General features: G+C 38.1%; 1 protein-coding gene across 1 annotated transcript; it reads right to left on the bottom strand.

The window, feature by feature from the left end:
- Nucleotides 1-371: 371 nt before the first annotated feature.
- LOC131400151 (serine protease 58-like) lies at nt 372-26,963 on the bottom strand. Its single transcript, XM_058534876.1, has 6 exons — nt 26,876-26,963; nt 23,089-23,169; nt 3,940-4,081; nt 1,907-2,154; nt 918-1,054; nt 372-521 (listed from the first exon to the last, which is right to left on the bottom strand). The coding sequence occupies exons 1-6, from the start codon at nt 26,961-26,963 to the stop codon at nt 372-374; spliced, it is 846 nt and encodes a 281-aa protein (XP_058390859.1).

Here is a 26,963-nt window from a genome sequence, read left to right as displayed (position 1 = left end):
CATCTTGTCCAAATAGACTCCTAGTAGCTATTGCCCCACATTCTCACTTGTGTTTTGTGTTCTTAGGATAAAGCAGACAATATTTTAACAGAAGTATCTGAGTTGGTAGAATCCAAAAAGCTTCTGGGTGAACTCCACTTCTTAAGACCAGCATTCATGTTTTCAACGTTATAAACACTTATTCACGAGTTGCGAATAAGCAAATAAGCAGTTAAAGAAACCAGAGTCATGCCAGCACTCAGCAGTCATCAATGATGTCTTTTAAAACTCCAGTCAAGCCTATATTCCAGGAAAGACTGGGACTGACAGACATAATGCAGTTGCCATAGATCAGCTGCGAGTTAAGGGTGTCAATGGAGCTCTATATCAGCTTATTTTGTAGAAATAATGTTCTTGATCCATGGAGCGTAGCTGCAGAGGTCAGTGAAGACAATAGCATATCCTGTCAGAATACATCCAGTTGCCCAAGACATAATTCCTTGTAATTCACTGCCACATATAGCTGGTGCAGCTGTGACCACCTGCCAGACAGAGTACAAGAGATCAGAACTTCCCTCCCCCCTGAAAATTCCTTAAACTCCAAACAAAAATGAAAGCCACTATATTTGCCATGCGAAGGGGCCCAGGATATAAGAAAATAGTGTAAAAGCTTCTTTCCACTGCACTAACTACTTCTACCTTCCAGTCTTCCCTAGACAGAAATTTCAAAGCAGTAGCTGGAAGATAGTTTTACACTCCCCCAAAATCTATTTCTCATCTCTGACACAGGACAGAGGAGAGAGAGTCATCATTCTTCAGTCCTTTACTCTCTGAGCTCTTAGCCTGATTATAAAATCCAGGAAGAGAGGTAGCAGACGCAAAGACAAAGAGAAAGAGCAAAGATTGTGCTTACAGGCAAATGAGATGAGAAAAGTTACCTGGCATTGCTCTTTTCTTCCTACTACGTCTCCCAAACAGAATATGTCTTCAAGAATTTTTTCACCCAGCAATATTTTGCAGTTTAAAACAGGATTCATTTGAGTCTTAATGCTGTGCAGGTCACTGGGTGGATTTCCTAAGCACAAGATATAAAACAGACTTCCATTCCTATTTGCATTTTCACAAGGCATTCTGCCTCCTCCTCCTCCTTCAGAGCTTCTTCTCAGTTAGAATGGACTGTATCATGGATTAAACATATCCTCCTGCTCAGTCTATCATCTTTGACAGATCATCAGCATCAAGAGGGGGTTGGTGAGAAGACACTCCACATATCAAACAAGATCTGAATCCAAGCTCTGCCATCACCAAGTTTGTGATCTTAGACAATTAGCTAATCTCCCTGAGTCTTGGTTTCCTCATTTATAAGATATCAGTCCTAAGAAAACTTATCTACACGATGTATTATTACAATTGTATAATACGTATAGGATGCTTAGTGCATGGTACTTAATTAATGCTCAATAAATGGTAGCTATTATCATTGTTGTTGTAATTCATAACATTGAACATATTTCATAATTATGTTCATATGAACATAATTCATAATATTGCTCCTGTTAGGTAAAGGGAAAATATGGTTTTCACCAATTTTCAAATTAAGATTCAAAGAAGTTAAGGAATTTACCCATAACCCTATAATGAATGGCAGAACCAATACCTAAACATAGATCTTTGATCCTAGCCACCTGCAGTGTATACCAATGTGACACATACATGTAACACCTTGATTTAGGATTTGATTCCCAAAGCCCAAAAAGAGACTTCTGCTCTAGACAGCCAATATTGTTGCTCCATTTTTAGCTTCACACATGTGCTTAGAAATCTGGCACTAGGTCTATAAGTTCCAATTCCTTCCCCTAATTCTTCAGAGATCCTGGAGATGTGAACATATCCAAGATGTTCACTCATCTTTTTGACAGTCACTCACCAATAAATTCATTCTGTAACCAAGTGTAAATCAAGCAACCTTTAATTTCATTCTTCTTGAGAGTAGGCAACTGAAAAACCTGGTTGGAGAAGAAGGTGAGAGACACAGACAACTTTATCAGCATTAGGTCATTTTTAGGAGAAGTAACAGTGAAGTTTGGGTGAATGATGATCTTCTCATAAGGTAGAATCTCCCCAGGAAAACCTTGAAAATTTCGGGAACCATCATGAAGGATGACCTGGAGATCACTGGAAAATGAAGGAGAGAAAAAATATTGATACTATCACACATCACGAGGCTAATCACGTACACATACACACACACACACATACACACAATTTCCTTCTATAGTAATCCATTTAACCTTCTCTCATCTCTATCCATTTGATCTTTGATGCATAGCTGCCACATGTGGTTATGTAGGTTGTACACTATACAACTAAATGGGCTGCCATTCACACAGACTATAATGTGAATGGTGCCTCAAGGAGTTACACATGCAATGGCTTGGACTCTACTCTTAGCATAATTCCAGAGAAAAGCTCCTACTCGAGACCTAGAAACAGTTGAAAGAAGCATCCAAATGGATAGTCAAGGTTTCTATGAAGTTGTAGGTTCTATTAGTGAGGCTCCTTTGGGAGTTGGAGGGAACAGGAAATGTGAGACTGTACAAAGGAAATGAATAACAGCTTAGAGAGTTGAAATATTTTAAGCAAGGGAGGATCATCTGAATACACAATGCTCTACTCATCTCTATCAAAATGTGCTGGATTAACAGGGTTTTATGGTGGTCCTTTGGGAGAACAAGTCAGAAATCCTGGATGTTCCACTGAGATGCAGTTGAGACCTACTCACTAACATGGCTCAAGACCTTAAATTCAGAACAGGGTCCTCCCCTGAGGACCCTGAGTCTCCCACTCAGGGGTCTCTCCAACCACAAGAGTGAGATAAGTACCACAGTGGTACTGAGCATGAATTTTTTTGTTGAGCTCCCAAATGCTAAGTTTATTTTGTCTCCTAACAACAGTACCATTTGTTTCTCAGTATGTCCTTGTCATTTTGTTGGGACACATTGTTTATAAGATGAAGTCTAAAGGGATAGGACAGGAATAGGCCTACTAAGTCCATCCTTCAGCCAACCCCAAGGACTGGCAAGATTAGAAGATCTCATCATAGCAAGCATCCTTTAGACAAGCTTTGCTTTGGGTCACTTTTACAAGACATTATACACTATAAGAACTTTCCTTACTCTTGTTTTTGAGTTCCTAGGAACTTCTGTAGTTAGTTTCACCTGCTTGGAGCAAAGGATTTTGCTGAGCCCCCAGTTGGGGATGACTGGTCTTCGGCCAAGTTGTTTTTACTGACTGTTGCAGTTCTCATTTCATCTCAGTCTGTTTGGTCCTCTATACCAAACACATGCTGCTTCACGTTTAAATTCATATTTCTCTCTAATTGGCATAATTCCCCAAGGACGATATGAAATTGCAGTGGCCACTTTGAGGAACTTTTGACAAGAGCAAGACTGTTCATTTGAGAGATATATTAGAACAAAAAGGGAAGAAACCCTTGTGATAAGATTCTCTCTCTCTTGTCTGTATAAATGAAAGATCACTTAATGACCCCCTCCTCCATTTCCACACCTTAGGACTTAATAAGTACTAGTGTTTTAATTATACAACTTGATGGAACTGTTAGGCACAACTTATTGTTTAAATCAGCTGCAGTAACTCTCTTGTGTGTCTGTGTTTGTAAAATTGGCTTTTTCTGTTTCTAAGATCACTCTCCTTTCTTGTAGAGGGAAGTCATTTATGTTTACAGTGTTCTTAACTATCTAAAACCGGTCTCCTCTTGTATGTTCTTTTTTATTTCCTCTGTTTCTCTTTTTTCCTTCTCTTAAGAAACTTTGTAGTTTAATTTACCATAAAATATGTTTATAAGTAAATACAAAAGTTTATTCATATTAAAGAGAGTTCATGATAAATAGATGACTCCTTGGAGCCTTGGAACAGAGCGGATTGATCCCCATCACTTACGGTAAGAAGCAGTGTGCTGCCATTAACACCCACTGAGGGGCAATCAGAGTCCCCACACAGGACTGGTAACTGGAATTCAGGTATAATAAGTAGAGAAGATGATTTACCCCTTCCGTGTCTTCACTAACAAATGAAACACCACCTGAAACAAAAGAGAGGAGAATTAAGGGATATAATCCAGCTGATTAAAGGAAATTCAAGGATTATGTAGATTTCAGGATGCCAGTGCCAGATAATATTAATATTCACCACTTACTAATCACTCTAGCCCACTCTATGGTACTAGAGTTCCATTCTATACAAACTGTGTACTAAGCACTTCATGTACTTTTTAATTTCTTTAAATTTTCACAGAAAGAAACTTTGGAGTGGGTAAATTTTATATTATTTTACAGATTAAAAACAACATTAGGGGAGTAAGATCAGCATCTTGGTGGAGTGAGCACTTCCCTTAGACTCTCCTCCCTAAGATAAAACAAAAAGGACACTCATACACTAACAGAGGACATTTACACAACACAAAAGATGTCTGAGAGACCCATGCAGCCATACATCTGAAGGTGGAGGTGCTGGACCTGCAGGAAGAAGTGGAAAGAGGTAACGGGACCCCCTCTCCCTCCCTGACAGCAACCCAGGGCACGGGACAACAGGCATGTGGCTCTGAGAAAAGATGGGGGAGGGGCGGCCCTCCTCAGGAAGGCATTCACTCTCCAAGTTCCCTCATAGCCACTGGGAAAGCCCCACACAGATGCGGCTTAGGTATTGTGGGAGTGTCTTCATCAAGCCAGCACTCCAGAAGAGCAGATAGTGAGGGCAGAGTGAGAATGCACCCGGGATCATGCATGTGAAAGAGAGCACCCCTTACCCTGCCCAGTGCTCCAGCTCAGCTGGTTAGCCAAAGCGCCCATGCATATGTTAGAAAAGCAGCAGCTACAGATGCCAGGGATTGAGGCAGGCTCAGAATACACAGTTCCTCACCACCCCCGAGTGGCAGCAGGTGGAATCTGTGACCAAATACTATCACTATGTGAAGGCACAAATCCATGCCATAAAATACTATGAAGAAATATATTAATACTCCAGACCAGAAGGAAAATGAAAAGCACCCAGAAATCAATCCTGAAGGCACAGAAATTTACAATCTAAATGACAGAGAATTCAAAATAGCTATCATAAAAAAATTCAATTAGTTACAAGAAAATATAGATAGACAGTTCAATGAAATCAGGAACAAAATTAATGAACAGAGGGGATTCCTCACAAAAGAGATTGAAACTATAAAGAAAAACACATCAGAAATGTTGGAGACGAAAAACACAATGGATGAGATAAAGAAAAATCTGGAATCCCTGAATAACAGAGCTGATATTATGGAGGACAGAATTAGCAGTTTGGAGGACAAAAATATAGAAATGTTTCAGATAGAGGAGAGAGAACTAAGACTAACAAGAAATGAAGAAATTCTCTGAGAAATATCCAACTCAATTAAGAAATGCAACATAAGGATTATAGGTATTCCAGAGGGAGAAGAGAAAGAGAATGAAGCAGAAAGCTTTTCAAAGAAATAATAGCTAAGAACTTCCCAAACCTGGGGAAGAAGCTAGAAATACAAGTAGAAGATGCTCATAGAACTCCTAAATATATCAATGTAAAAATACCTTCACCAAGGCATATAGTAGTAAAACTGGCAAAAGTCAATGACAAAGAAAAAATACTAAGGGCAACAGGGCAGAAGAAAATAACTTACAAAGGAACCCCTAACAGGCTTTCAGCGGATTTCTCAGCAGAAACCTTACAGGCCAGGAGAGAGTGGAATGATATATTCAAAATTCTGAAAGACAAAAACTTTCAGCCAAGACTCTCTAACCAGTGAAAATATCCTTCATATATGATGGAGAAATAAAATTTTTCCCAGACAAACAAACGTAAGGGAGTTTATCACCACAAGACCCCCTCTCTACAAGAAATGATCAAGAAGGCCGTCATACCTGAAAAAAAAGAAAGAGTTTACAAAGCCTTGGGCAAAGAGATAAATAGGCAGACAAAATCAGAAATTGCAGCTCTCTATCAGAAGAGGTTAGCAAACATTTACTTACAACCTTAAAGATAAAGGGAGGGAAAACATCAAAAATAATTATAATCTTGTCATTTTAACTGCAAACTCACAACACAAGATGGGATAAGTTGTGACAACAATAACTTAGAAGGGGAAGAGAAAAGGGATGGAATCACCTTAGACTAAAGAAATAAGAGGCTATCAGAAAATGGACTATCTCATCTACAAGATTTTTTATACAAACCTCATGGTAACCACTAAACAAATAATCAGAACTGAGACACAGATGATAAATGAGGAGAAAATTGAGAAAACCATCATAGAGAACTACCAAGCTGAATAGGTAGTCTGAAATACACAACACAAGAAACAAGGGAAATACAGAACAACTGGAAAATGAATGATAAAATGGCAGCATTAAGCCTTCATATATCAATAATCACTCTAAATGTAAATGAATTGACCTCTCAAATCAAACAACACAGAGTGGCTGGACAGATTAAGAAACACGACCCAACAATATGCTGCCTCCAGGAAACACATCTCAGCTCTAAAGACAAACACAGGCTCCAGAGTGAAGGGATGGAAGACAATACTCTGAGCTAATGGCAAAAAAAGAAAGCAATGTTTCCATACTCATATCAGACAAAGTAGACTTCAAGATAAAACACACAATGAGAGACAAGGAGGGACAGTATATAATGATAAAAGGGACACTCCACCAAGAGTGTATATATTTATAACACTTATAAATATATATGCACCTGACACAGGAGCACCAAAATACATAAAGCAACTATTAACAAACCTCAAAGGAGATATTAACAATAACACAATAATAGTAGGGGACCTTAACACCCCACTTACATCAATGGATAGATCATCTAGACAGAAAGTCAACAAGGAAACAGTGGAATTAAACAAAAAACTAGACCAGATGGACTTAATAGATATATATAGAACACCCCATCCAAAAACAGCAGAATACACATACTTCTCAAGTGCACATGGAACGTTCTCAAGGATAGACCATATGTTGGGAAACAAGGTAACCTTCAATAAACTTAAGAAGATTGAAATCATATCAAACACCTTTTCTGACCATAATGCTATGAAACTAGAAATCAACTATAAGAAAAAAGCTAGGACAGTGACAAATATGTGGAGACTAAAGAACATGCTACTGAACAACCAATAGATCAATGAAGAAACTAAAGGAGAAATCAAAAAATATCTGGAGACAAATGAAAATTAAAACACACCACACCAACTCATATGGGATACAGCAAAAGCATTCATAAGAGGGAAATTCCTAGCAATACAGGCCCACCTTAACAAACAAGTAAAATCTCAAATAAGCAATTTTAAACTACACCTAACAAAATTAGAAAAAGAAGAACAAACAAAGCCCAAAGTCAGCAGAAGGAGGGAAATAATAAAAATTAGAGCAGAAATAAATGAAATTTAAACAAACAAACAAAAAAAACAGTAGAAAGGATCAATGAAACAAAGAGCTGGTTCTTTGAGAAGATAAACAAATTGACAAACCCTTAGCCAGATTCACTAAGAAAAAAAGAGAGAAGGATCAAATAAATAAAATTAGAAGTGAAAGAGGAGAAATTACAACAGATACCACAGAAATATAAAGGATTATAAGAGAATACTATGAAAAACTATATGCCAATAATTTGGACAATCTAGAAGAAATGGATAAATTCTTAGACTCATACAACCTCCCAAATTGAATCAAGAAGAAATATAGAATCTGAATAGACCAATCACAAGTAAAGAGATTGAAACAGTAATCAAAAACCTCCCAAAAAATAAAGGTCCCAGACCAGATGGCTTCTCTGGAGAATTCTACCAAACACTCAAAGAAGATTTATTACCTACCCTTCTCAAACTATTTCACAAAGTTGAAGAAGATGGAACAATTCCTAACACATTTTATGAGGCCAACATCACCCTGACCCCAAGCCAGACAGGGACAACACAAAGAAGGAAAACTACAGGCCAATATCGCTGATGAATATAGATGCAAAAATCTTCAACAAAAGATTGGCAAACCAAATACAGCAATACATTAAAAGGATCATACACCATGATCAACTAGGATTTATACCAGGGACGCAGGGATGGTTCAACATCCGCAAATCAATCAATGTGATACACCACGTTGACAAAATGAGGAATAAAAACCACATGACCATCTCAATAGATGCAGAGAAAGCATTTCACAAGATCCAACATCCATTTATGATAAAAACTCTCAATAAAATGGGTACAGAAGGAAAGTACCTCAACATAACAAAGGCCACATATGACAAACCCACAGCCAACATCATGCTTAACGGGGGAAAACTGAAAGCCATCCCTCTGAGAACAGGAACAAGACAAGGGTGTCCACTCGCACCACCCTATTCAACATAGTACTGGAGGTTTTGGCCAGAGCAATTAGGCAATAAAAAGAAATAAAAGGAATCCAAATAGGCAAGGAAGAAGTGAAACTCTCACTGTTTGCAGATGACATGATTTTATATATAGAAAACCCTAAAGAATCCATCAGAAAACTATTAGAAATAATCAACAACTACAGCAAAGTTGCAGGGTACAAAACCAACTTACAAAAATCAATTGTATTTCTATACTCTAACAACAAACTAACAGAAAGAGAACTTGAGAAGATAATCTCATTTGCAATCACAACAAAAAGAATAAAATATCTAGGAATAAATTTAACCAAGAAGGTGAAAGACCTATACAATGAAAACTATAAGACAGTATTGAAAGAAATCGATGATGACGTATAGAAATGGAAAGATAGTCCATGCATGTGGATTGGGAGAATAAACATAGTTAAAATGTCTGTACTACCTAAAGCAATCTACAGATTAAATGCAATCCCAATCAGAACACCAATGACATTCTTCACAGAAATAGAACAAAGAATCCTAAAATTCATAAAGGGCAACAAAAAACCCCAAATAGCTAAAGCAATCTTGAGAAAAAAGAACAAAATTAGACGCATCACAATCCCTGACTTAAAAATATACTACAGGGCCAGCCCTGTGGCTTAGCGGTTAAGTGCGCACGCTCCGCTGCAGGCAGCCCGGGTTTGGATCCCGGGCGCGCACCGACGCACCGCTTCTCTGGCCATGCTGAGGCTGCGTCCCACATACAGCAACTAGAAGATGTGCAACTATGACATACAACTATCTACTGGGGCTTTGGGGGAAAAATAAATAAATAAAATTATTAACAAAAATATACTACAAAGCTACAGTAATCAAAACAGCATGGTACTGGCACAAAAACAGACACACAGATCAATGGAACAGAATTGAAAGCCCAGAAATAAAACCACACATCTACAGACAGCTAATTTTCGACAAAGGAGGCAAGAACATACAATGGAGAAAGGAAAGTCTCTTTAATGAATGGTGTTGGGAAAACAGAACAGCCACCTGCAAAAGAATGAAAGTAATCCATTATCTTTCACCATACACAAAAATTAACTCAAAATGGATCAAAGACTTGAAGGTAAGACCTGAAACCATAAAACTCTTAGAAGAAAATATAGGCAGTACACTCTTTGACATCAGCCTTAGAAGGATCTTTTTGAATTCCATGTCTACCTGGGCAAGCGAAACAAAAGAAAAAATTTAAAAATGGGACTTCATCAGACTAAAGAGCTTCTGCAAGGCAAAGGAAACCAGGAACAAAACGAAAAGACAACCCACCAACTGAGAGAAAATATTTCCAAAGCATATATCCAACAAAGGGTTACTCTCTAAAATATATAAGGAACTCATACAACTCAACAACAAAAATACAAACAACTTGATCAAAAAATGGGCAGAGGATATGAACAGACACTTTTCAAAAGAAGATATACAGATGGCCAACAGGCACATGAAACAATATTCAACATCACTAATCATTAGGGAAATGCAAACCAAAACTACAATGAGATATCACCTTACACCTGTCAGAATGGCTATAATCACCAAGACAAAAAATAACAAATGTTGGAGAGGATGTGGAGACAAGAGAACCCTCATATACTGCTAGTGGGAATTCAAACTGGTGCAGCCACTATGGAAAACAGTATGGAGATTTCCCAAAAAATTAAAAATAGAAATACCATATGACCCAGCTATCCCACTACTGGATATTTATCCAAAGAACTTGAAATCAATAATTCAGAGACTTATGCACCCTTGTGTTCACTGCAGCATTATTCACAACAGCCAAGATGTGGAAGCAACCCAAGTGCCCATTGACTGATGATTGGATAAAGATGTGGTATACATATACAATGGAATACTACTCAGCCATAAAAAAAGATATGTCCCATTTGCAAGAACATGGATGGACCTTGACAGTATTATATTAAGCAAAATAAGCCAGACAGAGAAAGACAAGCACTATATGCTTTCACTCATATGTGGAAGATAAACTAACAGATGGACAAAGAGAACAGGTTAATGGTTACCAGAGGGGAAGGGAGTTGGGGGGTGGGCATAAGGGGTAAAGGGGCACATTTACAGGGTGACTGACAAATGATAACGGACAACTGAAATTTCATAATGTTATAAACTATTATGACCTCAATAAACAAAAGGCAAACCGAGGCACATTAACAAAAAAAAAAACAAAGGTGAAAAAAATTTACATATAAACAGAAGCTGAGTTTACTACCTAGAGACCTATACAAAAGAAACTTCTAAAGAATGTAATTAAAGAAGAAAGAGGGCCGCCCCGTGGCTTGGCGGTTGAGTGCACGTGCTCCTCTGCTGGCGGCCCGGGGTTCGGTTCCCAGGCGTGCACCGACGCACCGCTTCCCCGGCCATGCTAAGGCCGCGTCCCACATACAGCAGCTAGAAGGATGTGCAGCTATGACATACAACTATCTACTGGGGCTTTGGGGGGAAAAAATAAAATAAAAATAAAATAATGAAAAAAAAGAGAAGAAAGAAAATGATCTAGCAGATGGTCTGAGAAAAACGATTAAAATACTATTCAGTGGAAGCATGCATGTAAATCCAAATAAACAGTATTTGTGTATAATAATAATATCTAGTCTATGGTATTAATAAAAAGAATAGTACTAAAAAATAAAGTAATAATAATAATAAAAAATAAAAACTTAACATTAGGAAACTTACTTAAGATCATACAACTAGTGAATGATGGTTGGTTCAAGGATTTAGACTTCAGTCTATGTGATTCCAAATCCCACGTGTGCACTTCTCCTCTACATGAGCTCCCAGCTTCTCCTCACCCTGTCTGCTGCTCTAGCTTAGCTCATTTTCAGTCTCGCAAAGGCTTAAGGTTTCTTGGCTTGATCCACAGTTACAGCAATGAAGCCCTTCCTACAGCTACAGCTCCCTGATTTTTCCTACTAGTCAATTGCAAGGATGCTCTGAGACCAGTCATCACGACTCCAACAGAAATAAATAAATTAATTAAATAAAATTAAAATTAAAATTTTAATTCTGGTATGAGACTATAGGGAGAGATACTTTGTACAGATGGGCACTTAAATATATTACAGTACTTATTCTCTGAAAACAGGTGCCTGGATTCAAATTCTGGCTCTATCCCTACTAGTAGTATGAACTTGAACAAATTATGTAAATCTTTATATCTTGATTGCTTTATTTGTACACTGAGATCATAACTGAACTTCTCTCCTAGGGTTGTTGTAAGGATTAAATGTGTTAATATATGTAAATTGCTTGGAAGAATGTTTGGCATATAATGAGTGTTCAGTAAATGTTATTTCTTACTAATCCACTTTCAAGAACATTTTTATGTTGAGAAAGTGCAAAACAATGCTCAGAAAAAGACATAGACAAAGCCCCTCCATGAATCCCCAAATGACTAAACGTTAGCTATTCACTGATATCTCCTTTTTTTGCATTATTGCTGTTCTTTACCAGTGACAGTTCTAGCCCTAATTTAATCCTTCTACCTCCTAAATAAAACTTTTGAGGTACCCAATTAACAAATTGCTTCTTCTTCTTGACTGCATCTATTCTGAACTCCATCTTCAGAATTATCCAGCACAAACTCAAACCCTGTAAGATGCCCCTCCCAACTCCCCTTACTGGGGCACTTCTGAGGTTCTCTGGAGTGTGTCCTCCCTGCTGCATAAAGCAAAGTAAACTTCACTATTTTTTTAATTATTGGTGTGTTCTTGGTGGCATTTGGTTGGTGGGTTCAATAATTGAGATCAAATCCTGCTTTCTCCAGTTTAGGAAAGGAGGCAAGAAAATATAAAAATATTAATTTAAAAAATTTATGTTCCAATTTGGGCTTCACTTGCTATGTCAATTTATGTTTCTGGGTCTATGGGTTTTTCATTTGTAGACAATAAGTAGTGAAGGAACAATGACTTATACAATATCCCCAGCAACTAGCACAATGTCTGGCACATAGCAGGAACTCTACATGTATGTATTACACAAATGAATTAATGAGAGATTGGAGTAGAACTCACTTTGTGTGCAGGGGTCCCCTGGGAGGCTCTGAAATCAATACAATAGTTTTATGAATCCATATGTGAAGCAAGCATCATCAGAAGACTAAAAGTTGGTGTTATATACATATATATGTGTGTACTTTTTTCCAAATCATATATGCATTGAAAAAAATATTTACTGAATACTTATACATACCAGGCAATATATTGGATGCTAAATATAAAGGCAGAAGTAGACTCTGCCTTCATGAAATAAGGGAGGTAGACAATAAGCAAATAAACAAGCATATAAATGAATAGTTACAAATTGTGATGAGAAAGTAACAGTGTTCTATGAGAAAGACTACTAAGAGGGGGTAAATGAAGGATCTAATTTAGTTTGGGTGGGTAAAGAAGTACTCGCTGAGAAAGTAACAATTAATTCTGAGACATCAATGATGAGACAAACTAGCCATGGGAAGAGTAAGAGAAAAGAGTAAGAGAAAGAGCTTTCCAGGAGAGGAGCTGCATGTGCAAAGGCTCAAAGATGGAGAAGAACCCAGAGTTCTCAGGAATCTGAAAAGAGCTAGTGAGATTGAAGCATAGAGAGCGAGGAAAAGATGAGCCTACAGAGAAGGCAGAGACCTCACCAAGCAGGGTTTGAAAGCCATAGTCAGGTGTTTGAATTTTATTCTAAGTGTAAAAGAAATCTGTTGAAGAATTTGATGGATAGGAGTGGTATGATCCAATCATATTTTTTAAACATCACTGGCTTCTGATTAGAAATGGACTGAAACAGGGCAAAATTGGAAACAGGTTTATTGAAGCAGATCTGGCAAAAAAGTGATGTTGCTTACAGTAATGTGGCAGCAATGGAGATGGAGCACAGTAGATAAATAGATGGATATGAGCTCTATTTCAAATGTAGAGTTGACAGAAAATCCAGTTAAACATTAGTTTGATAAAGTAAAAACTGCTTTAACAAGGATAGTTAATTCATCATTTGTCATTACATAATTTTCAATCAACGATTATCATTAAAAGATTCAAAACATTTTGAGACTAAAATGTGTCCTCATGCTCAAAAAGGTTGTGAACCACTGGCATAGATAATCTTCACATTCCTTCTTACTCTAAGGTGTTCCAGTACATAAATCTAAGTCTTACTTAATTCCCACAATCTATCCCTGACTCCAGACCACTTCCAGCTAGCCTCTAAGAAGTCTGCACTATTGCTACCTCTATCTTACCTCTAGCAACAAGATAGGCAGAGTTCCTTCAAGCCACTGGGATTTCCAAGGAAAGCTGAGGAACAAGTCTTCTCCTAATTAATATACATACCTAGCTGAGCCCCCCCCAAAAATATTGGCCATTTACTCTAAATGTGCTCAGGTTTCTTTCCACCAAAGCCCTGATGCCCTATGACCCAAGGCTGTGACCCTCTTGATAGAGCTTTACAAAGTCACTGATTCTAAGAACTCATTAGAAACTTACATATTGACTCTTCTTTTCCCTTCCATCTCCAAGCAGTCCCTGCCTGTTTTTACTTCGCTCTCTACCTGAGTGAGATTCCTTTATTAATCATTTCAACTACGCTCTAATTACTCTTCAGAGCTCTCTTGTCCTAACGTCCTTGAGTCATACTTCAACTGAGCAAATCTTAACTCCATATTAACGCAACTATCTGCCTTCACTGTGTCTACAGCTTTAACTTTCCTAATTCCTTACAGGCACAGAACGCATTAACTACTCCCTCATCCTAGAAATAGACTCCCCTGACTTGTGTAAAATCACATTTTTATTTCCTCCTGCCTCTTAAGGTACTTTACTGGTCTGTCATCTTCTACTAGCCCCTAAAACATTAGAGCTCAATTTCCAGTTGGTCCGAGATGGAGCAGCCCCATTCTTCCCAGTTATTCCCTTTTACAACTAAAAAATCCCTGCACAATAAATACAACAAACAAACATAGACAGACTCTGAAAGGTGAAAAGAAGAAAGTGGACTGCCTAGGAACCTGAGGACTTAAGGAACATGGCAGTAACTTTCCTGGGTTTTCTTTTTACATCCTACAGATTCAGGAAGGGGCACTGGAGAAGTCTGCAACCCAGAACCACCAACAGGCTAAGACAGAAAAAAAAGCTCCAAGGAGAAACTGCTTCACCTAACCAAACAAAAGGGAAAGAGTGGTCTAACAGAAAGGAAATCTTTTGATAATAACCATCCTACTCTAATCAAACAACAATGGAAAAATGCCCACCTCCCACAGTTTCAGCAGGGCTGAGCAGGAAGCCAATCTTCCTCCCCCACTTCCACAGGAAGCAGTCAATACTCCAATTCCCCAACCAGAGTAGTTTGAGTGGCATCCAGGGGAAAGCTGAGCCTCTGCATAGCAGCAAGGAGGCTAAAGGAAGCAGTGGAAGGCAGGGCTAACAGGACTCTGCTTCCCTCCTTCCACTACACCTTGCCCTGTGTCCCCAGGGCCTAGCAGCTTACTGAGCCTTTACCACGATTTGACAACAATGAGACTGAACAGGGCTATGTAAGGCAGAGCTAGTCAGCACACTGCTACCCATCTTGGTAAAGCAAAGCCCAGTGTGGAGCTGAGTTTCAATCCCCACGCCAACCTTCACCCAGATCTGTGCACTACACCTAAATGGAGGTAATTGCCTGTTAAAACAAAGAAGATTAAATAGGACCCAATAGGATTAAAGCATAATACCCAAAACGTTGAGGATGTAATGGAAAAATCACTCATCAGACCAAGACCAAGAAAATCACTACTAAAATGAGAAAAGATGCCAAAACAAATACGACTAAAATGACAGAATTGTTGACAATGATTTTAGAGCAGCAATCATAAAAATACTTCAACAACTATTACATACACTCTTGAAACAATTTTTTAAATAGAAAATCTCAGCACAGAAATAGAAGATGTAAAAAAGAAAAGGGAGACTTCCAGTTTCCAGTTCCACATGAAAGAGACTTGAAAGTCACCAATCTATCTTAGCAACAAGTAAAAAGCTGAACAGACTGAAAAACCAACAACTCTCCTAGGATCCATAAGAGAGTTGAGGACATAGGGCAAAGCACTGCCCTCAACATTAGAGAGCCAGACATGTGAATACCAGGAGTCATGGCTTACCAAAGCAGAGACTCACAAGTGAAAACCACAGCGGAAACCTATGCCAGGACAGGAAAACCTGAACTATTACAGATGACTTGCTGGAGGCTCCGTGCAGACAATTCTGAGAGCTAAACTCTCCAAGGGAACCCAGTTATAGGGAGGCCCCCACAATTTTGTGAATCTTACCTCCAGGAGCTCAACCAGGTTCTCACAGTAAATACTGGAAAAAAAAAATCCCCTCATGCTTCTGGCAAGGGGAAAGGAAAAGAAAACATTTTTAAATACGCCAGAGCATTCTGTTCTTCTTAACAAGACCTGTCCTCAGGAGAAACTACTTAGACAGAGCCTAACCTGCTGGGGTATTATCAGAGACTAACTGACCTTGGGGAAGGGAAATACCCAACTCCAGCCCTCTCTAGGCATTCTCTCCCACCTAAGGGGAAAGGAAAAAACCGAGACATGTTTATGAAGTTCACAGCCCAGAGGCATAGGCTCACTAAAAGACTGATATCTAATCCTAGGACTATAGATCCCCCCACATCTCACCTACCACATTGCTAAAGGCCTGTTTATAACAGTTTCTTTGACCCAGTACACTATGTCTAGCTATCAAAAAAAAATTACAAGGGATGGGGCCGGCCCAGTGGCATAGCGGTTAAGTTCGCATGCTCCATTTTTGCGGCCCAGGGTTCACCAGTTGGAATCCCAGTAGTGGACCTACGCACCACTTATCAAAGCTATGCTGCGGCAGCATCCCATATAAAGTAGAGGAAAACAGGCACAGATGTTGGTCCAGGGCCAATCTTCCTCAGCAAAAAAGGGGAGCATTGGCAACAGATGTTAGCTCAGGGCTAATCTTCCTTACCAAAAAAAAAAAAAAAAATACATTTTGTAAGGATTCACCATTCCAGATGCCATTAAGAACATTCACGATTCATGGGAAGAGGTCAAAATATCAACAAACAGGAGTTTGGAAGAAGTTAATTCCAGCTGTCATGGATGACTTGGAGGGATTCAAGACTTCAGTGGAGGAGCTGTAACTGCAGATGTGGTGGAAATAGCAAGAGAACTAGAATTAGAAATGGAGCCTGAAGAAGTGAATGAATTGCAGCAATCTCATGATAAAACTTTAACGGATGAGGAGTTGCTTCTTATGGATGAACAAAGAAAGCAGTTTCTTGAGATGAAAGCTATTCCTGGTAAAGATGCTGTGAAGATTTGAAATGACAACAAAGGAATTAGAATATTACATAAACATAGTTGATAAAGCCGTGGCAGGGTTTGAGAGGATTGACTCCAATTTTGAAAGAAGTCCTACTGTGGGTAAAATGCTGTCAACGGTGTTGCATGCTACAGAGAAATTGTTCATGAAAGGAGGAGTCAATCGATGAAGCAGATTTCACTGTTGCCTTATTTTGAAAAATTGCCACAGCCACCCTGATCAGTCAGTAGCCATCAACATCAAGGCAGACCCTCCACCAGGGAAAAGATTATACTTGCTGAAGGCTCAGATGATGGTTACCATTTTTTGGCAATAAAGTAATTTTAACTAAGGTATGTACCCTGTTCTTTTATACATAATGCTATTGTACACTTAACAGATTACAGTATAGCGTAAACATAACTTTTACATGCACTAGGAAACTGAAAAATTTGTGTGACTCCCTTTATTGAGATATTCACTTTATTGCAGTGGTCTGGAAAAAAACCCACAATATCTCCAAAGTATGCCTGTTCCTTTTACATTAGCACCCCCAAAAATGAAATACTTAGGTATAAACACAACAAAATATATACAAGATCTATATGAGGAAAACTACAAAAGTTTGATGAGTAAAATCAAAGAACTAAATAAATAAAGAGATATCCCATGTTCCTGGATAGGAAGACTCAATATTGCCAAGATATCAGTTCTTCCCAACTTGGTCTATTGATTCAATTCAATTCCAATCAAAACCCCCGCAAGTTATTTTGTGGATATAGATAAACTGATTCTAAAGTTTATATGGAGAGGCAAAAGGGCTCAGAATAGCCAACACAATATTGAAGGAGAAGAACAAAGTTGGAGGCCTGACACTACCTGACTTCAAGACATACTATAAAGCTCAGTAATCAAGATGGCGTGGTATTGGGGAAAGAACAGACAAACAGATCAATAGAACAGAACGCAGAGCCCAGAAATAGACCTACATAAATATAGTCAACTGATCTTTGACAAAGGAGCAAAGGGAATACAATGGAGCAAAGATCTTCTTTTCAACAAATGCTTTTGGAACAATTGGACATCAACATGCAAAAAAAAATGAATCTAAACACAGACCTTACATCTTTCATAAAAGTTAACTCAAAACGGTTCATGGATTTGAATGTTAAACACAATACTATAAAACTCCTATAAGATAACATAGAAGAAAATGTGGATGACCTTAGATATGGTGATGACTTTTTAGATACAACACCAAAGGCATGATCCATGAAAGAAATAATGAATAAGATGGACTTCACTAAAATTAAAAAGTTCTGCTCTGCAAAAGACAGTGTCAAGTGAGTGAGAAGACAAGCCACAGCTGGGAGAAAATATTTGCAAAAACACATTGGATAAAGGACCGTTATCCAAAATATACAAAGAATTCTTAAAATTCAAAAATTAGAAATCAAACAACCTGATTAAAAAATGAGCCAAAGACCTTAACAGACACTAACCAAAAAAGATATACAAATAAGATGGCAAATAAGCATAAGAAAAGATGTTCCACATCATAACGAGATACTGCTACACACCTATTAGAATGGCCAAAATCCGGAACACTGACAACACCAAGTGCTGGTGATGATGTGGAGGAACAGGAACTCTCATTCATTGCCAATGAGAATGCAAAATGGTATAGCCATTTGGAAGACAGTTTGGTCTAAAAGTACAAAACTAAACATACCCTTACCATACAATCCAGTAATAATCTTACTTGGTATTTACTCAAAGGAACTGAAAACTTATGTCCACACAAAAACTTGCAAATGGATGTTTATAGCAGCTTTATTCATAACTGCCAAAACTTGAAAGCAACCAAGATGTCCTTCAATAGGTGAATGGATAAACTGTGGTACATTCAGATGATGGAATATTATTCAGCACTAAAAAAAAAAAAAAGAGCTACCAAGCTATCAAAAGATATGGAGGAAGCTTAAATGCATATTACTAGGTAAAAAAAGCAATCTGAAAAATCTACATACTGTATGATTCCAACTATATGACATTCTGGCAAAGGCAAAACTATGGAGACAGCAAAAAGATCAATGTTGCCAGGGGTCGGGGGGAAGGGGCAGAAGTGTGCGAAGGTGGATGAATAAGTGGAGCACAGAGGATTTTTAGGAAAAATTACTCTGTATGATATTATAATGATGGATATATGTCATTATACATTTGTCCAAACCCACAGAATGTACAAAACCAATAGTGAGCCCTAAGGTAAACTATGGACTTTGGGCGATTCTGATGTGTCAATGTAGGTTCATCAGTTGTAACAAATGTACCATTCTAGTGAGTGATGTTGATAACGGGGGAAGCAATGCATGTGTGCAGAGGGGGATATGAGCAATCTGTACCTTCCCCTCAATTTTTCTGTGAACCTAAAACGTCTCTAAGAAATAAAATCTTTTATTTTTAAAAATTGACATCAATTTTATACAACATCTTCCAAAAAATAGGACAGGATATTTCACAACTCCTTTTATCATGTTAGTATTATCCTGATAACAAAACCATACAAAGAAAGTATAGAAAAGAAAACAACAGACCAATATCTTTCATCAACTTAAGCACAAAAATTCTCAACAAATATTAGAAAATCAAATCCAGTAATGTATAAAAAGAATTATACACCACTACTAAGTGGGGCTTATTCCAGGTATGCAAGCCTGGTTCAATATTTGAAAATCCATCAGTGATCTATCATACCAACAGGCTAAAGAGGAAAGTTTATTATGTCAATTAGTGCAGAGGAGTGGGAAGCAGTTGGCAAATCCAATATCCACTTCTAATAAAAACTCTCAGTAAGTTAGAAAGGAGAATAATTATCTCAATTTTATAAAAAGCATCTACAAAAACCTATAGCTAATATCATACTCAATGGTGAAAAACTGAATGCTTTCCCCCTAAGATCTGAAGTAAGAGAACGTTGTTCACTTTCATCACTCTTACTCAAAATGGTATTATACATTCTAGCCACCACAATGAGGGAAGGAAAAGAAATAAAAGACAAACCAATTGGAAAGGAAGAAATATAACTGTCCCTATTTGTAGGTGACACGATTGTCTACATAGAAAATCCCAAGGAATCTACAAAAAAATCCTAGAATACTTGAGTTCAGCAACGTCAAAATCAACACAAAATCAACACAGAAAATTTAATCACATTTCTATATACTAACAATGAACATACGGAACCCCAAATTAAAAATTCAATACAATATACAATCACCCCAAAGAAAATTAAATAATTAAGCATATAGTTAACAAAATATGTACAGGATCTTTATGCTGAAAGTTACAAAATGCTGATGAAAGAAATCAAAGAACTAAATAAAAGGAATGACATGCTGTGTTCACAGACTGGGAAACAACATAGTAAAGATGCCAGTTCTCCCCAGACTGTTCTATAGGTTTAATGAAATTCCTATCGAAATTCCAGCAAGGTTTATTATATACAGAGAGAAGCTTATTGAAAAATTTGCAGGAAAAGTCACAGGTCCTAGAATAGCTAACACAATCTTAAAAAAGAATAATAAAGTGGAAGAGATCACTCTACTCAATATTAAGATTTACTTACATAGTTACAGTAATCAAGACAGTGTGGTATTGGCAGAGGAACTAATACACAAATTGATGGAACATAATAGAAAATCCAGAAATAGACACATACAAGTATGCCCAACAGATTTTTGACAAAGGTGCAACAGCAATTCAATGAAGGAAGTACAGCCTTTTAAACAAATGGTACTAGAGCAATTGGACATTCATAGACCAAAAACAAAAAAGGACCTCCAGGAAAACCTCATGCCTTATGCAAAATTTAACTTAAAATGGATTATAGCCTTGAATATAAAATATAAAACTTAGCGAGGAAAAAAAAAGAGAACATTTTCAGTATCTGGGGCTACACAAAGAGTTCCTAGACATAACACCAAAACCAAAATCCATAAAACAAAAAAGTGATAAATTGGACCTCACCAAAATTAAAAGCTTCTGCTCTATAAAAGGCCCACTGGAGAAGGTTTAAAGACAAGTTAGATATTGGGAAAAATATGTGCAAACCTCATATCTTACAAAGGACTTGTATCTAGACTAATTGTTCTCAAAACTCAACAGTCAAAAAAGCAAACAATCTAATTAGAAAATGGGCAAAAGACACAACAGACACTTCACTGAAGAGAATACACACATGGTAAATGGGCACATGAAAAGATATTCAACATCAGTAGTCTTTGGGGAAATGAACATTAAAGCTACAATGAGATATTACTATACATCTAACAGAAGGGCTAAAATGAAAAATGTGACAACACCAAATGCTGGCAAGGATGTGAAGAAAACAGCTCACTCACACATTGCTGGTGGGAATGTAAAATGGTACAGTCAATCTGGAAAATAATTTGGCAGACTTGTATGAAACTAAACATACAATTACCATATGGTCAGAAACTGCTTTCTTGGGGATGTATCCCAGAGAAATAAAAATTTATTATCACACAATAATGTAGCAGCTTTATTCGTAAAAGACAAAAACTGGAAAAAACCTAGATGTCCTTCAATGGGTGAATGGTTAAACAAAACTGCGGTACATCCATACCATGGGACTTCTCTGTACATTTTTTACAACTTCCTATAAATGTACAATTATTTCAAAATAAGTATTTAAAATCAAGAAAGGCAGTTAGAACTCTTCATACTTACATCTTTTACACATTTCTTTTCCATAAGCTCTTCTCAAGTAACCTTTTCCACTCATTCCTATGAATTCAAATTCTGCCAATATTCCCAAAATTCCAAAATCTGTATCCCAACTCAGAATCCCATGTTGAGTTCCAGACCCTTATATTCAAGTGGACATCTCCATTTGATGTCTCAAAGGCACCTCAAACTCAGTAAGTCAAAAATGTAACTTGTCTTCTTTCCCAAATACCTCTTTCTTTCCCAGTGTTCCCTATTTCAGTAAATTGTACTGCCATTCTCCCAACCAGAAATCTGGATGACATCCTTTACTTTTCCCTACCCTTCATTCCTCACATTCAATTGATCATCACTTTTGTTTCATTGTTATCTCTAGAATCCCTTTACTTTATTTCATACTCACTGCCACCACCCTAGTCCATTCTGTTGTCTGGAGAGCTGCAACAGTCTCCTAAATTTCTCTTTCAGATCTTTCCCACGCACATCCCATATCTCTACCCAAATCCATTCTCCATACCGAAGTCACATGAATATTTTTAAATCATAAATGTGGTTAAGTAATTCCCATATTTAAAACTCTTTAAAGGCCTTTTATTACACCCAGGATCATTTCTAAAATCAAGGCTAGAAGACCCTCTACCACATGACTCTTAATCAATTTCCTTCCTCTGCACTCCAGCCACACAGGTGGGCTTTTAGTTAAACATCTCACACCTCACGACCTTCACACTTGCTGGTTCCTCTGTCTGAAACAAACTAACCACCTCCTACCTCCTTTAACTTGGTTAACTCCACTCCATCTAATATAGCTTTATAAAACATTGCTTATCCTTAAAAGACAGATATTATTTTTCTCATGTTGCACATAAGAAAAGTGAGGTTCAGAGAGGTTAGGGTATTTGTCCCAGGCCACATAACTATTAAGTAGGAGAGCATAATTGCCTAATTACAGAGCTATGCTAATTTCGTTATGGGCAAGTTACTTACTTACTCTGTGCCTCAGTTTCTTCATCAATAAAATGAGAACAATAATAATATTTAGCTCACAAAGTCATTATAAGAATTAAATGAGACAATATGTAGAAAACAAAGCAGTATCCATTATATAAGTAGTATATAAGTATATTTTCTATGGTGGCGGTGGTGATGGTGATTATTATTATTATTATTATTACACATTATGTTTTAAAGCCCCAAGAGCAAAATCTACCTTTTCCTTTTGAACCTTATAGCAGAACACCTGCTGTTTTTGTTTTTTGTCTTTTATAAATTCCTATGCCCCCTTCCAGGCTCCTATCTCCATCCTCCCTTCTGTCATACTTCCATGTTTCAGCCTAAGAACTCTATTCACAGGAAGTTTTAAGCCCATAATAAAAAGTTTTACTTAGGTCCTACAAATGACTGAGCCTGTATGGAAAATGATTAGCATATCACCTATTTTCCAAACTTTCATGTTCCTGATCCACTAGCTCTCCTCTCTAACACAGCTTCACAGCCTCACCCCCAATACAGTCCTAATCTACTTGACAAAGAGATACCTTCAGTCACTCACCAGTCACCATCAGCAAGGTTAACAGGATGCACTTCATGTTGATGCCTGAATCCTGTCCCGAGGATAAGGATGTAGTGGAAACTAACAGGCACAAAGCAGGAATAGAACTTATATCCTGCCTGAGGATTCTGAACAGCAGGAGAAAGTGCAGGTGGGAGAACTGAGGATGAGGATTCTACAAAAGTCTGTCATCTAGAGGTCTCTCCTTCCAGTCTTGATCCTTAGTGTAAAAAAGAATTCATCAGTCACACCTGCCCACTCTCTCCTGTCAGTAGGCATGGAAATCTTCTCAGTCTAACTGAAATCTGCACTGTGGGAAGATGAGCTCCAGGGATCTGAGCTTTATCTACCTCATCTAGGGAACAGAATTCCAAAGTAGGAGTCAAATGAACCTTCCGTGGAGTTAAAATTCATCTCAAGTTCCTTCCTTAGCCTCTCAGTTCTTTTCACTAGTTCCTTCCCCACAATGTGCAACTAGCACCCCTCCCTCTACCTGTCCCATTGACCACTCTCCTTTCTGGACTACTCTGATGAAGCAGAGCTCTGTCTCCACCCCTCTGTGTGACACTGACTCCCCTCCCCTTTATGTGTGTCATACTCAGCCCACCCCTCCTCAGAACTGCTTCACTTGAACAGGTCATATCTCACAACCACAGACACCACTTGAATAAAAGTTCCCAACCAATACCAATACCAGTGGCTCTTGTCAGAGCTCTAAATCTGTGCTTACTATACTGCCCTCTTGGACATGGCTTGCTCTCTCTCTCTTTTCTTCTCTGTAGCTGCCTTTTGCAAATTGATTTTTGGTGGCAAAGCATAACAACAATATTACCTAAACAGAAAATCAGTTAGATGGCAGAATGAAACAATAATAGATTTAGAGTCCCTATAAACCTCAGATATTCTGTGGAATGAGGCTGGGGACAGATATGTCTCCATATGTACACGGAATCTATAATAACACTAATAGATAAAGAACTTAATTAAAAAAATTGACAACCATATGAGGAAATGTTGACTATCATACACACACACACACTCATCCATCCATCCATAGGATTCTAAAGTTATTTTTTCAAAGAGAAGCTTTAAGAACAATGTCCATATCAGATATCAGTATCCTAAAACAAATAGAGAAAAAATAAATGAGATTGGCAAAGTAAAGGAAGCATTTAAAGGCTAAAGTAATATAAAAAGTTAGTATTGAAACAAGAAAGCCCACACTTGAAAGTAGTTTGGTAGGTCTGGAAAAAAGCGTGTGGGGTGGGTGGGTAGGAGAGGGGTGGCAAAGAGGGTATGAGAAGAGAGGGTGACAAAGCCAAGATGAGATGAGGATCAAGGGAGGTCCGTAAACCACGCCAGGGGTTTATCCTATAAACAGTAGAGAACTGCTGAAGAGCTTTAAGAAGGAGAATAATACGGTCTCATTTTTTTTAGGAAAAAAAACAATCCTAGGTAAAAGACAGAATGTCAAGTTGAACAACAGTAGATGAACTAATGTTCAAGCAAGACAAGATTATGGCCTGGATTAGGATGACAGCAGTAAGAATGGAAAGACATGGATGGATTTTAGAGATTTCTGGAAGTAGGATAAACTTTGGGATTGAGTGGGGAGAAAAAGAGAGAAATCAAACAAGTGGAAGGTAGAGTTACTTCCTAAAATAAGGAAAACAGGCAGAAGAATGAATGTGAAAGGCTGGAGCAGTTTAATTTCGACATGAGAAATTTCAGGGGCCTAGAGGAGATACAAACAGTGGTTTCTAAGAGGGAGTTGTATATGGGGGACTGGAGGTCTGGCTAGAGACACCAGTTTGAAACTCACAGACAGGTAGTAGTGCCTAGTGCCAACCTCCTCCAGAAAATCTGTTGCTTTAGAGACCTTTTCCTAGGTAGCAACCTTGCTTTTCTGCTCTTAGCCCTCACACTCCCAAACCAGTCCTCAAACTCCCTTCCTGGCCCATAATCTCTCCAAAAGATGTAGGAAAAACAACCTCAGAGTAAAGTATATCTCTTTCTCAAATTTTTGACTGTTTTAGCTTATCCCAACCCCCACTATAGAAAACTCTCCACAACTCCATCCTGTCTTTGAACCTATATATTTGAACGTGGTATATTTCATAAACCAGCTCTACTCCCCAGTGTACCCGTGCTCATTGTGAGGTACTAGAAAGTATGTGCCATGTCTGTTCTTCACTTCACACTTGAGGAAATTTGTGTGTGAGAATGCGTAGTTTTCCAAGATCCATGAGTGCTAGTTGATTAGCTGAAACCTGCAGGATGTGGTTGAAAAGCTGTGTGTGTCTAGACCTAGATTCTACTTCTAGTCTTTCTAATCATGTGCAATTTTGAGAAAATCACTTAAATTCTGTTTCAATTCTGTCACCTACAGATCAGGAAAAAAAAAAATGATACCAGCCTGTCTCCTCTTTCCAGCGTTGTTGTGACATTGGAATGAGATTATGGGATTAAGAAAATTTAAAGGGTTAGAGTGACACAAAGTGTAATTAATTTTACATCTCAAACTAACCTGTTAAAAAATTACCACTAACAATGTCTGTAAGGAACTTAGTGCCTGGGATTCAGTAAATGCTCAATGAATGTTAGCTATTAATGTTGTGAGGGAACAGAATTTGTTATCCCAAAATGTGTCTCTTTGGCTTAATTATTCTTAAGAACAAAAGACTCAAGAAGAAACTTTGACCTCCCCCATAACTACCTAAATGAATATAAGATAGAAGGCCTGTTTTAGGAAGGAGCTAATACCATAAGATAACTATAGTATAATATGAACCAGGTTTGGTAGAAAGACAGAACCCTAGCAAGGCCCATTTGATCCAAGTCCTCTCCATCTCTTGCTGCCTTTGCAAGGCATGCAAACATTTGTTTAACAAACATTTGCTTTTCTATCTCCATGTGAATTGCCTTCTCCGCTTTGAAGACCCAAACCACTACCCCCAATATCCTCCTTTGTCTTTAGCTGCAGATGATGTTTAAGGTGGTGGCTTCAGCCACTTTGGTGAGTTACTCAGTTTTCCTGGGTTTCTCTCATGTGTAAACGTTATTAAATTTGTTTCATTTTCTCCTGTTATTCTGCCTCATGTCAATTTAATTCTTAGACAAGCCAGAACCAAGATTGTAGAGGAATATTTCTTCCTCTCCTATAGTGTTAACTGCTCTTTTTCTTGTTAGCATGTGCTCACAATTATCCAAGGATGACCAACCATGGCAGTCTATTATTGGCTGAGAAATCTTTTCATTAGGTAAAAAGCACTTAGAAGTCCTGCCCTCTGAATTGTCACCAACATACAGCAGATCCTAGATCTAAGGTAATCTAGAGTGTAAATCTCTCCCCAACTGTCAAAATAACTGTTATATGAATGTTTTTTATTTCCACATTTCCTCAGCTCAAAGCTGTTGATCAGGACAACGAGACTAAGTTGGTGATGATGACTGAGTGATGAAATAGTGATCACAGAGAAAGACGAAGCTAGTGTAATAAAGATGGGAGGGGCTGACAGAAAGTATATAGTAGGGGGTTCAGAGCAAACCTGGGGACACTGTCTTCCTGAGCTAAGGTGGAGAATCCTGTGCCCCACAGCCCTGGCCTCAGAAACTCCATGCGGAAGATAAGTCCTGAGCCTAGAGCTCCCTTTCGCACAAAGAGCTGAACTACTTTTAGGTAGATGGGCTTTTAGAGACAGCAGATAGAGGTACCTGGATCCAGAAGTCTAAGAAACTAGGTTTCTTCTTCCTTTCTTGAAAGATCCCACTAGATGCAGTCCCCCACCTTCCCCGGAGCAGAAGAGCCCCCATCTGTCTATCCGGAACCTTCTTTCTTCCCCTCGTTTATGCCCAGAGCTGCATTCCAATCCCAT

This window comes from Diceros bicornis, chromosome 3 (assembly GCF_020826845.1).
Source record: "Diceros bicornis minor isolate mBicDic1 chromosome 3, mDicBic1.mat.cur, whole genome shotgun sequence".
In the NCBI taxonomy this organism is placed as follows: domain Eukaryota; kingdom Metazoa; phylum Chordata; class Mammalia; order Perissodactyla; family Rhinocerotidae; genus Diceros; species Diceros bicornis.
This window is presented reverse-complemented; position numbering and strand designations above follow the sequence as displayed.